The 11,713-nt window shown below is 46.9% G+C and overlaps 1 protein-coding gene across 1 annotated transcript; it reads left to right on the forward strand.

The window, feature by feature from the left end:
* Positions 1–3,579: 3,579 nt before the first annotated feature.
* Positions 3,580–7,560, forward strand: LOC117842435 (uncharacterized). The gene is made up of 7 exons (XM_034722894.2): positions 3,580–3,988; positions 4,278–4,322; positions 4,788–5,410; positions 5,703–5,895; positions 6,111–6,175; positions 6,256–6,466; positions 6,972–7,560. Exons 1-7 carry the CDS (start codon positions 3,836–3,838, stop codon positions 7,332–7,334), a joined length of 1,653 nt encoding a protein of 550 aa, XP_034578785.1. The 5' UTR covers positions 3,580–3,835; the 3' UTR covers positions 7,335–7,560.
* The last annotated feature ends 4,153 nt before the right edge of the window (positions 7,561–11,713 follow it).

The following is an 11,713-nucleotide window of genomic DNA, read 5'->3' on the forward strand; positions in this document are numbered from 1 at the left end:
CCAATTAACCGGACAGTACCCTTTCCATGGATCGCTGTGCCCTTTCCAGAGGAAGTTTCTCCTGACGCGGTCAATTCTCTTGATGGCCCATTTAGATAGAGGGAAGGAGGTCATGTGGCAAACCGGAATGGATGTGAGGACCGAATTTACCAAGGCGAGCCTTCCCGCTCGGTTGAGCAACCTACCCTTCCATCCCGGTAGCCTTGCAGCGATCTTATCGATTAGTACTTGCTCATCCACTCTTCTAGTGCATCCAATGTGCAGCGGTAAGCCCAAATATTTTGCCGGGAAAGGCTAGCTTTCCATTGGAAGTTTTGTAGCATTTGCTCACTGTCAATTGCCTGTGTTTGAATCATGAAGATCTCAGATTTCTGCATGTTCGTTTTCAGGCTGGTGGCTGCTCCAAATGATTGCAGAATCTGTTGCACAATTGTAATATCCTGCACTGTTGGTCTGACAAATAGAGCTGCATCATCAGCATAGAGACTGGTTCTCATGCGAATAGGGTCAGCCCCAATTGGGGTCAGGATACCTTGCTGAGTTGCCTTGTCCATGATGCGCTGCAAGGGATTTATTGCCAATTTGAAGAGCATCGGCGAAAGAGGGTTCCGTTGCCGCAATCCCCGATGGTGCCGGATTGGCCTTCCTGGTACCCCATTGAGCAAGATTCTGGACGTGGTGTGCGCCCACAGGATGCAGATGAGATCACGCCATCTTTGGCCAAATCCCAACCGCTGCATCACCTCGAGCATATAGTCCCATCTTACGCTGTCAAAGGCCTTAACTATGTCAAGCTTGAGAAAGCACATTGGTGTCTTTGAACGATGGAAGTGGTTGACAGCCCCTGAACGTACTGATAATTGTCTTGGATGCTTCTTCCTTTAATGAATGTGCTTTGGCTTGGAGATACTATTACCGGCAGGTGCGGTGCAAGTCTGTTGGCAAGGACTTTTGCTATGATTTTGGCGACACTGTGCATCAAACTGATCGGGCGAAAATCACCTGCCTGTGTTGCTTCCTCCTTCTTAGCGAGCAGTACAACGTTGGCCGAGTTAAGCAGTGACCACCGATCCCCTCTGAGGTTGTAAATCTGGTGCAATGCTTCTAGCAAATCCTTCTTGATGATTGGCCAGCCCAGTTTGTAGAAGAGTCCAGTGTACCCATCAGGCCCCGGTGCTTTTTCCGACGGCGTTTGAAATATAGCGGCCCGAACTTCCTCCGAGAAGGGCACATCTAGGTGGCTCAAGTTGTGCTGCTGTATTTGTAGTTGATCCCAGTTTATGGCATCGTTTCTTGTTGTGTATTCCCCACACAACAATGTGTGGTGCTTGAACAACTCTGCAGCTTTGTCATCGTGTCCCGTCAGTGTTCTATCTGGAGTAATCTTGCGGCCGCAGTGAGGCGATAAAGTTTTTCCGCCGGCGGCCATTTGCCCTGAGGTGGAACAGGCGAGTGTTGGCATCTCCCAGTTTAATCCAGGTTAGCCGAGATCGCTGTCTGATTTTAATTCGCCGAAGGGCTGTGAAGCCCAGTACGCGCGCCTTTGCTTTCTTATGTAGTGTCAGTTCAGTATCCGTGAGAGCTCGTTGTTCCTGTGCCTGATCCAATAGCCGTATAATTTCTGTTGCAATATCGGCTTGGAGTTTCAATGGCATTATTTGTTGTTTGCTCCATTGCTTCAGTGCCTTTGCTAATCTTGCTAGCTTAATGTGCAGTACTCGAATTTTATCTACCGAGTGGATCGGCTTCTCCCATGATTGCTGGACCACGGTAAGGAAGTTTGGCAATTGTGCCCAGTATGATTCGAATCGAAAGGTGTTCCTTCTTTGCTATTGCGGCGTATACGAGAGTAGGAGAGGAGAGTAATGTGACATTAAGGACGAGAGAGCTTGCATAAAGCAGTTCGGGTGGCTCATTTCCCGTTGTTCAGTGTAGAACAGAGGTTGACACTACACGTTAGTATTTTACGATCATATGGTAAGGTAATTATGGTCCCGAGTCCAAATTTTCGTTGGCTACTTGCTTTTCTTTTTCTCTCGGATTGGATAGTTGGAAGCATATAGGCGTAGCTGTCGACCTCACGCGAATTCGAAATTTCGAGGTTTGAACCGACTACAGTATACATGAAACCGTATGGCGTATGCGCATGCATGCAGCGACGTACTGGTCGAATAAAAGGGCTCGAGAAAGGAAACACACAAACAGTACGGTGGATTTTCCAAGACCCTGCAGATTCGCGTTCCTCTCGGGCTTCCCGTGCCACGTGACTACGTGAGGAGCCGAAGCCAGAGCCATGCGTGTTGGAGTGTGAGTGCGTTTGGTTACATGGAGATAGGTGGGACGGGGACATCTCTACGAGGAATATACCCTACAGATGCGGGTGCCCCCATCCCACCAAAATGAGCGGACGGGAACATCCCACTTTACTCCTCACGCGTCATCTGCCTGCTGTTCGCACATCTTCTTCCTTCTGCTCATCGGCACGGGCAGAGGCTAAGCTCCTGGCGGCGGACGCCAGCTACCAGCGGCGGAGGCTAGCTCCGGGCGGGCGGAGGTCTTGACGGGCGGAGGGCCCGAGCGGCAGAGCTCCTGGCCGGTGGAGGTCTCGACGGGCGGAGGGCCCTGGCAGCGGAGCTCCTGGCCGGTGGGCTGCTCTGACGGGCGAAAGCGGGAGCTACTCCGGCGGGCGGCCCTGCGAGGAGCATGGGTAGTCCCGCAAGCTGCTCGAGCGGGTGACGGCGCAAGCTTCTCCGGCGTCCAACCTCGTGAGCGGGTCCGGAGCTCCTCCGGAGAAGATAAGGGGAAAACGAAAAAGGGGAAAAAAGAAATAGAATGGATATAGGATGACATGGGAGACTTTAAATGATATATGGGATCCACAAAGTATTGTAGGTAACGGTGTTACAAATATCATCCATACCACCCGTCTCAACCCCTTCAACCAAACACTAGACGGAACCGTTCCATCCCACTTTAACCAAATATTAGATTGGACTATCCCATCCTACAAAATTGGAACATGATCGTCCCATCCCACCTCGTCTCCGAACCAAAAGCACCCTGAATGTGTGATCAGATTCCGATGATTGGAGCTCGGGGTGTCCTGCTTGGCTGCTTGCTCCGGTCTTGCGGTGCAGTGGACCGTGGTGCCGCCTCCCTCCCTTCTCTTGGAGATGGCGATGACGAGTACGACGTGTTCTGCTTCTCAGTTCGTTCTCCTCTGGCTGAATCCGTTTCCTCCTCGAGACAACAACATACGTGGAACATTTATTGGATGACGGTGGCTTCTCAGGATTAGTTGTTAAATTCAGGTATAATAGGTATTGGTACGCGATCTGATCACATTCATCAGGCTGTGCTTTCGTTGATTTAGCATCAGCCGTCAACTCCATCAGGACATCAGAGAGTGGCGACTGGCGACAAAAGTGTGCGCGAAGATCCTCGCTCCTTGCACAAATCGAGCACGGGTGCGGGTCCACGATCAGCAGCCACGCCACGCAAGAATAATAATAATAAAAACTCAACTTGATTCACTTTCTCTGACCGAGTCCTTGTCCTAGGAACTCGGCGCCCGACTTGAGACCCAGACCCTCCCTGCGCAGCACACGTGGGCGATCGACGGGGACGCAACGGTGTGTGGCAACTCTCACTGGTCGATGCCTCGATCCAGTGCCAACGATGCCACTGCTCCATCCCGTTCTTCTCCTCTCCTCTTCCACCAGCAGGCGGACCCAAGAAGAGCAGAGTCTGACGCGCCGGGAGGAGACAGCGAGAGTTCCCGGCCCTGACCGCCCGAAACGAAGGGTGGACGAGGGAGGGGAGTAGCCGCTCGGCGATGGCTTCGGCGGCCGCGGCGGTGATCCCTGACGGGCGGCGGTGGGGCAAGGGCGCGGGATCTCCGTCGTCGCCGGTGACGACGGCCATCTTCCTCTTCCTCTTCGTCGTCGTGGTCGGCGTCCTCGTGTCCGCCCGCTGGATCACCACCACTGTGAGTGCAGAGCTTTCTCGAGTTGATATTTCACCTCCTCCACCCCTGCATTTTCATCTTCAGCTTCAGCTTCAGGTGTCCGGCATAGATGTGCTCATCGTTTTGCATAGATTCTTTTCAGAAACAAAAATTGTATGCCGATGCATTTCATCTGTATCGATTTTCGAGGACGTTTTATTCTGGAGTTAATGCGAGGATTAGTTTTTTTACCGAACCGAGGCATGGGCACGAGTAGTCAAGACCATCCTTCCTAGGTACTGTACTAACAATTGATTTGGCATACGTGCAGACTCATCTGGCAATCACAAATCTGGATCAGTGGCGCTCAAAGCCGGTAGGTAAGCTCCATCCATTTTTCTTTTTGCAACAAAAGTTTTATCCTAACCCCAGAAATGTTAATCAGCACATACTCATGTGGTTAATATACAAAAGACCAGCATTACCCATACACTCTTAAATACTCCCAAATTCCCAATCAACGCACGATACTATGGTGGAGTATTTTCTTGCTTGCAACACAACTCATACAAAGGAATTTCTTAACCACGATTATTTGCACATTTTCAACACAGAAGTCAATATGATCATTTTGCACTTTTTAAACACAAGAAGTTGATACTCCATAGAACAAAGAAAACACAAAGAAATCGATTAAAATTTCTTTTTTAAGAAAAAATGAACTGGTTAAAATTTCTGAAAAAAACCCATCCCATCCCATCCCATCCCATCCCATCCCATCCCAGCAGAACAGTCACTTACAACCGTTGATCACCGTCTTATACTGTCCCTCTACCTGCAGGCAATTCTGACCGCGACGCAGACCACCTCCATCCCGGCCATCCCCGCCGCGCCGCCGCCGCCGCGGGCGACCTACTCCCTCTCCTGCTCGGCGCCGCCGCTTCCCCGTGACCCTGACATACCCAGCAACATTTCCCAGACCCTCGACCTCGTGCTCTCCCCCAACGCCTCCTCCACCTCCACCTGCGCCGCCATCCCCGATCCGCCGCCGCTCCCCGCCACCGCCAACGCCTCGTCAACCTGCCCCGCGTACTTCCGCTACATCCACGAGGACCTCCACCCATGGCGCGCCGCGGGGGGTATCACCCGCGCCATGGTCGACCGCGCACGCGCCACCGCCAACTTCCGCCTCGTCGTGATCCGGGGCCGCGCCTACATCGAGCCCATCGCGCCGGCGTTCCAGACGCGCGACCTCTTCACCATCTGGGGCATCCTGCAGCTGCTCCGGCGCTACCCCGGCCGCGTCCCTGACCTCGACCTCATGTTCGACTGCGTCGACTGGCCCGTTGTGCACGCTGACCAGTACGAGGGGGAGAACGCCACCGTATTGCCGCCGGTCTTCAGGTACTGCGGTGACAACGAGACGCTCGACGTCGTCTTCCCAGACTGGTCTTTCTGGGGCTGGTAAGCAACTGATCCTCTAGTTTCCTTTTTCCCTGCCACAAATTAGTCATGTCTCTTCCATGCATTGGCATGGTTATATCAGTATTCACTGCATTTCTTGTTGATAATTGTGACTAACGAGAACCAATTGCAAAAGTTCAGCTGCATTTCTGGTGTTTGTGTTTTTAGGGGGCTAGCCTAGTGAAATTGCTGTTGAGCAGTTCTTTTGTGTTTTGATGTTCAGACAAAGGCACCACCACTTAATTCCTCGGATTTCACTGCTTATGGGCTTATAAACTGTCTGTGATGACAGGCCTGAGATCAACATAAAGCCATGGGATGCTCTGCAGAAGGAATTGGACAGTGGCAACAAGAGGGTGAAATGGATGGATAGAGAACCTTATGCTTACTGGAAAGGGAATCCAGATGTTGCAGCTACAAGGCAGGAGCTCGTTAAATGTAATGTCTCCAGTGAGCATGAATGGAACGCACGGATTTACAAACAGGTACTTTGCTTCGCCTTATTATGTTACATTGAAATTTCTGATACTTGGAGAAATTATAATGGCCCATTCTCTTCTCACAAATTGTTCGATTCCATCCCATAAAATGTTTAAACCTTGATAATTACTGGATAACCACCTTTTTAATGAAAGAGTTCTGGTAATGGTGAATTGGTGATTCATCAATGATTAGCTAGTTCGTTTTTGTTATCATTTAGGATTGGCTCAAAGAGATCAAGGCAGGATACAAACAGTCAGATTTGGCTAGTCAATGCACCCATAGGTTTGTTTCCTTTCCTTACAGATAAGTAAAAATCTATGTTGTTCTGTCAGTAATGCTGACCTTCTTTCTTTGTATGATAGGTACAAGATTTATATTGAAGGATCAGCATGGTCAGTCAGCGAGAAGTATATTCTAGCTTGCGATTCAATGACACTAGTGGTTAGACCAAAATACTATGATTTCTATTCAAGGATGCTGATGCCCATGCAACATTATTGGCCAGTTCGGGATGACAATAAATGTATCTCAATCAAGTATGCTGTTGACTGGGGCAATTCTCACAAACAGAAGGTACTTCCTTTTATATGCCTTTTACATATCAGTAATGGAGTTTTGCTACCCTATACCATAACATTTGCTTATTTGTATGTATTGGAACACATTGCTTGTAAGATGCACACCTTTACTGTCACCTATATTAATCAAAGCATCATAGAGTTATTTCAACATTATTTATTTATTTATTTTTGCTGTGCTTGCTTTGATATATGCTTTGGTTAAAACATTAAAATTTTTGTTATGACATATTAACACAAATGATAAATGCTGGTCCTATGCACTGCTCCATTTGCTTCTATTGAAAATATTACAAGCTCAAAACTTGCTGGCAAAAGCTTTCTATACGGAATACTTGCCTACTAGTCTAGTCCAATTATACATAATTTTCACAAGTAATGATCATATTGGAGTAAAGAACATCCCTTTCTTCTATAGAGAATATTTTTATGTTCATTTGTAAAGGTTATGCTTTTTTTTTTATAATAACCATGTCCATGTATGTCCACTTCAAATTTAGGCACAGAGAATAGGAAAGCAAGCAAGCAACTTCATTCAAAAAGAGCTCAGTATGGACTATGTATACGACTATATGTTTCACCTCTTAACTGAGTACGCCAAGCTCCTAAGGTTCAAGCCAACCAAACCACCTGAAGCTGTTGAGGTCTGTTCCGAGTCTCTGGCTTGCCAAGCTGTAGGCAATGAGAAGAAGTTCATGGAGGATTCCATGGTGAGGTCCACCAGCGATGCTGGTCCATGCGACCTACCGCCTCCTTTCAGTCCTGAGGAATTCAAAGCGCTACAACGTAGAAGGGAGAAGTCAATGAAACAGATCGAAACATGGGAGCAGAAAGCTTCCAAGCCCGTGGATAGCAAGCCATGAGGGCTTCATGCATTCCATCCCTAAAGAGAGGTTCATATAAAATGCGTGGTACATAGCCAATTTTTGTAATGGCAATAATTACAGGCATTTTGTTATATGAGGATTGAATCAAATGTGTTTAACCTAGAATAGTCACATGTGGTTTTAGTAACTAGCTAGTTTACCCGCACTTTGCTACATGCAACAAAGATTGAAGTTAAAAATAACAATGTTCTTTTCTCGCTCATCAACGCAAGGTTTTAAATAGTACGGGCTGCTGTGCGATGAAAAAACCACGTGAGGTTTGACGTGAGATCCAGTGTGAGTCATTTTAGTCAATTTCCATGAACGCCAGGTTTTATCAAGGTTTTAAATAGTGCGGGCTGCTTGCGCATTGCGACCACAGCACAATGCAGCAGGGAAATTCCCCATGCAATCCAAACCCTAGAACAACGATTAACGCGATCGGGGAGAAGGGGAAGTCGGCGTAGTGGATGCAGGACCTGATGGACTCGTCGGAGGCCCGCCTTCCCGCGAATGCTAACTCATCCGGAAGCGCTGCCGTCGACGGCTTCTTCGTGAAGCTGCGTAGCTGTGCCGATCCCGCAGAATCCTGCAGCAAGGAGCCGACCGACCTCCAGTTCAACGGCAGCAGCAGAATCACCCTCAACATCCGAGCCTCCCTGGCCGCCGGTAATTCTTATTTCCTCTACTCTTCTCCGCTCGTCTTTGATGCGTGCCTTGTTTACTGCCGCTGCATGCTGTTTAACGCCACTGGCCACTACAAACTCTTTTTTGAAATAATGGCCACTGCAAATTCTGTGACAAAAAGACTGGGGAGGGCAAAGCCTCTGCCGAAAATAATTCTGACGCAGCTGCTGCCCTTGCAGAGTATGAGAACTGTACCAAAAACAACACCCCTGAAGAGAAGAAGAGACTCGAGGCAAGCCACATCAGTGGCTCTCTGGAGAGGGAAACGAGCACCACGGGGAATTTTGCCAACCAAAAGGTACTGCGGAGTGTTGTTTGGCACTGTTTCTTACACTTGAGGTCAGATCTTACTGCTCGAAACTAAAACAAATCAATTTCTGAATGCTATTGACAATATTTGCCCGGAACACATCTATGATATAGTGGTCGACTCCACTATTTGACAAAAATTACAAAAGGGCATGCCCAGCTCCCACACGTTCATTTTTGTGCCTCTTTGATGAAACTCTTACAGTGATCAATAGATGAAAAATCATTTAGGTTGAAAACTTAAGGCTGATGCTGTTAAAATCATCACTGAAAATACTTCTATTGTGTGTAATTATACTTTGTATCTCCTTAAGAATTGCTAGTCAAAGTCTGGATGTCCTAAACGACTTATATTTCGGATCAAAGGGAGTATTTGATTTGACATGAGTGCTAGTACCAGATGTCCTTAAATGATTGTTGTAAGGATGAATTATGCTGTTGGGCGTTTCTATTGTGTCCAGTTTACCATCATGCATGCTCAATTATATCAAAGAATGATCTCTAATTTAAAATATTATGTTTTTGAGCATTCTTACGTTGATGCAACTGCCATCATCATTTGTTCTAGTTTTTATCTGTCTTTCTATATTATAACATTCTCACATTTATGTACTTTCTCCCTATTAGGCTCAAAGTATGAAAGTAAAAAACTGGGCATGTGTAAAATTTTCATCTATAAGTGGTAAATCTGTACTGAGGTTCCTGCGCAAGCTGGGAAAGACGTGCCTGTCCATTGGAATGGTAAAGCCCTGCTCTCTTCCCTTTTCTAAGGCATTCAGATAATCACATATGACAGATCTGACGTTGCAGATCAACTTAGCAGGAATTAAGGGGGCGTTTTCTTCGGTGACTTATTTTTAGCACGTGTCACATCGAATGTTTAGATACTAATTAGGAGTATTAAACGTAGACTATTTACAAAACTCATTACATAAGTGGAGGCTAAACGGTGAGACGAATCTATTAAGCCTAATTAATCCATCATTAGCAAATATTTACTGTAGCAATACATTGTCAAATCATGGACTAATTAGGCTTAATAGATTCGTCTCGCCGTTTAGCCTCGACTTATGTAATGGGTTTTGTAAATAATCTACGTTTAATACTCCTAATTAGTATCTAAACATTCGATGTGACGGGTGCTAAAAATAAGTCAGTGGAAGAAAACGGGACCTAAGTCTGGAGCCAACTATGTTGATAAAAAAAACTCTTATTCACCCACTGATATAGAAAACAGTTTGTGGACTGTGCACGAATTCTTTGACAACCATGAAATGAAGAAAGACCAGGCAAAATTTCTACTTGTAATTCTGCCAGACACCAGAATATCTGATGGTATTTAATTTGTTATTTTGTTCAGATGCAACTTTTTTTTCTTCCTTCTTTTGGTGATAGTTTCATGTGAAATTTTGCCGTGAAAGTTAGACAGGTGTGTAAGCATGTTGGACATGCACATCATTGTTGTTTGCCTCTGAAAGATTGTGTGGAACAATAGATTGATTAGATTGGGAGATAGAGGTTACATATATATATATATATATATATATATATATATATATATATATATATATATATATATATATATATATATATATATATATATATATATATAGGGGTGAAGAGATCTTGGGTTTATAGAAACAGAACCGGACAAGATCTCCTCCTATCTCTATCTAACCATATCTGGGCCGGCCAGGCTTAAGCCCACGGCACATGCCCTTCCATACATATACACATATACATCTAACCCCCCCCCCCACGCGGTCGAAGTGTCATTGGAACGAACATTGAGACTGGACCGAAACTCCGTGAACACTGAGGAAGGAAGCCCCTTGGTGAAGATATCTGCGAACTGTGAAGTCGTTGGGACATGAAGGACACGGACATCACCGAGGGCAACACGCTCCTGAACGAAGTGAAGATCTTCTCCACATGCTTAGGTGCGCTGATGTTGGATGGGGTTGGAGGACATGTAGACGGTGCTGATGTTGTCATAATACACCAATGTGGACCGGCGCAAGGGAGTGTGCAGCTCACCTAGAAGTTATCACATCCATGTTGCTTCTGCCATGGCATTAGCAACCGCGTGATGCTCAGCTTCAGCACTAGAGCGCGAGGCCGTGTTCTGACGTTTCGAAGACTAGGATATGAGATTGTCCCCAAGAAAAACTGCATAGCCTGACATAGACTTACGAGTATTAGGACAACCAGCCCAATCAGCATCAGAATAGACCACCAATTCCGAGAGTGAAGACGGCCGCACAAACAAGCTAAGGTCCAGGGTGCCACGTACGTAACCGAGGATCTGTTTCAAAGTGGCAAGATGAAGTGCACATGGATCATGCATGTGGAGACAAACTTGCTAAATAGCATATGCAATGTCAGGTCTGGTAATTGTGAGATACTGAAGAGCTCCTGCCAAGCTGCGAAAATCAGTAGCATCTGATATAGGCGCATCGTTGGCTGAAAGCTTCGGATTCACATCTACCGACGTGGAGCAAGGGTTACAGTCTGCATACCGACACGACCAAGAATCTCAAGCATAAATTGCCGCTAAGACAAAAAAAAAAGAAGACCACCATCGACGTGTTGAACATGCATCCCAAAAAATGATGAAGTCCTTCATAGCAAATTCTTGCTGCAAGGCAGTGATGGTCTAACAAAGCAGGGATGGTGAGGAGGCAGTGAGGACGATGTCATCCACATATAGAAGAAGATACACCATGTCAGCACCGCGGCAGTATACGAAGAGTGAAGTGTCAGTCTTGGCTTACACAAAACCTAGCCGAGTCAAATAGGAGGCGAAGCGACTATACCAAACCCGAGGCACCTGTTTCAGACCATAGAGAGACCTGTTGAGACGACACACGAAGTCTGGATGTGCTGAATCCTCAAACCCATACGGCTGTGCATAGTAAACTTTTTCTGACAAGGTTCCATGTAAGAATGCATTCTTCACATCGAGCTGGTGGATTGGCTAGTGACGAGAGAGAGCCAGAGATATAACAGTCCGAACTGTGGTAGGCTTCACGATAGGGCTGAAAGTCTCAGAGAAGTCAACACCAGGATGCTGAGTGAAACCACGGAGGACCCATCGCGCCTTATAGCGCTCGAGAGAACCATCTGCCTAGAATTTCTGCTTAAACACCCACTTTCCAGTGACCACATTGGCGCGAGGAGGACATGGGATGAGGTCCCAAGTATTATTCTCCTGAAGAGCAGAGAACTCCTCTTGCATGGCAGCCCAGTAATTCGAATCAGCGAGAGCAACCTGGTAACTCCGTGGAATCACGGACAACAGCGAGGCCTGAAATAGAGCAAGCAAATGGAACCTCAACTTGGCACGGGTCATCATGGGATGCTGGTTGGCCAACCGGGGG

Source organism: Setaria viridis, chromosome 1 (assembly GCF_005286985.2).
Source record: "Setaria viridis chromosome 1, Setaria_viridis_v4.0, whole genome shotgun sequence".
In the NCBI taxonomy this organism is placed as follows: domain Eukaryota; kingdom Viridiplantae; phylum Streptophyta; class Magnoliopsida; order Poales; family Poaceae; genus Setaria; species Setaria viridis.

Excerpts from the sequence above, each read along its gene's own strand:
- LOC117842435 (XM_034722894.2), top strand. The coding sequence starts at position 3,836 with ATGGCTTCGGCGGCCGCGGCGGTGATCCCTGACGGGCGGCGGTGGGGC. Across the intron at positions 4,323-4,787 it reads ATCAGTGGCGCTCAAAGCCG|GCAATTCTGACCGCGACGCA; the intron begins GTAGGTAAGCTC and ends CTCTACCTGCAG. Across the intron at positions 5,411-5,702 it reads GACTGGTCTTTCTGGGGCTG|GCCTGAGATCAACATAAAGC; the intron begins GTAAGCAACTGA and ends CTGTGATGACAG.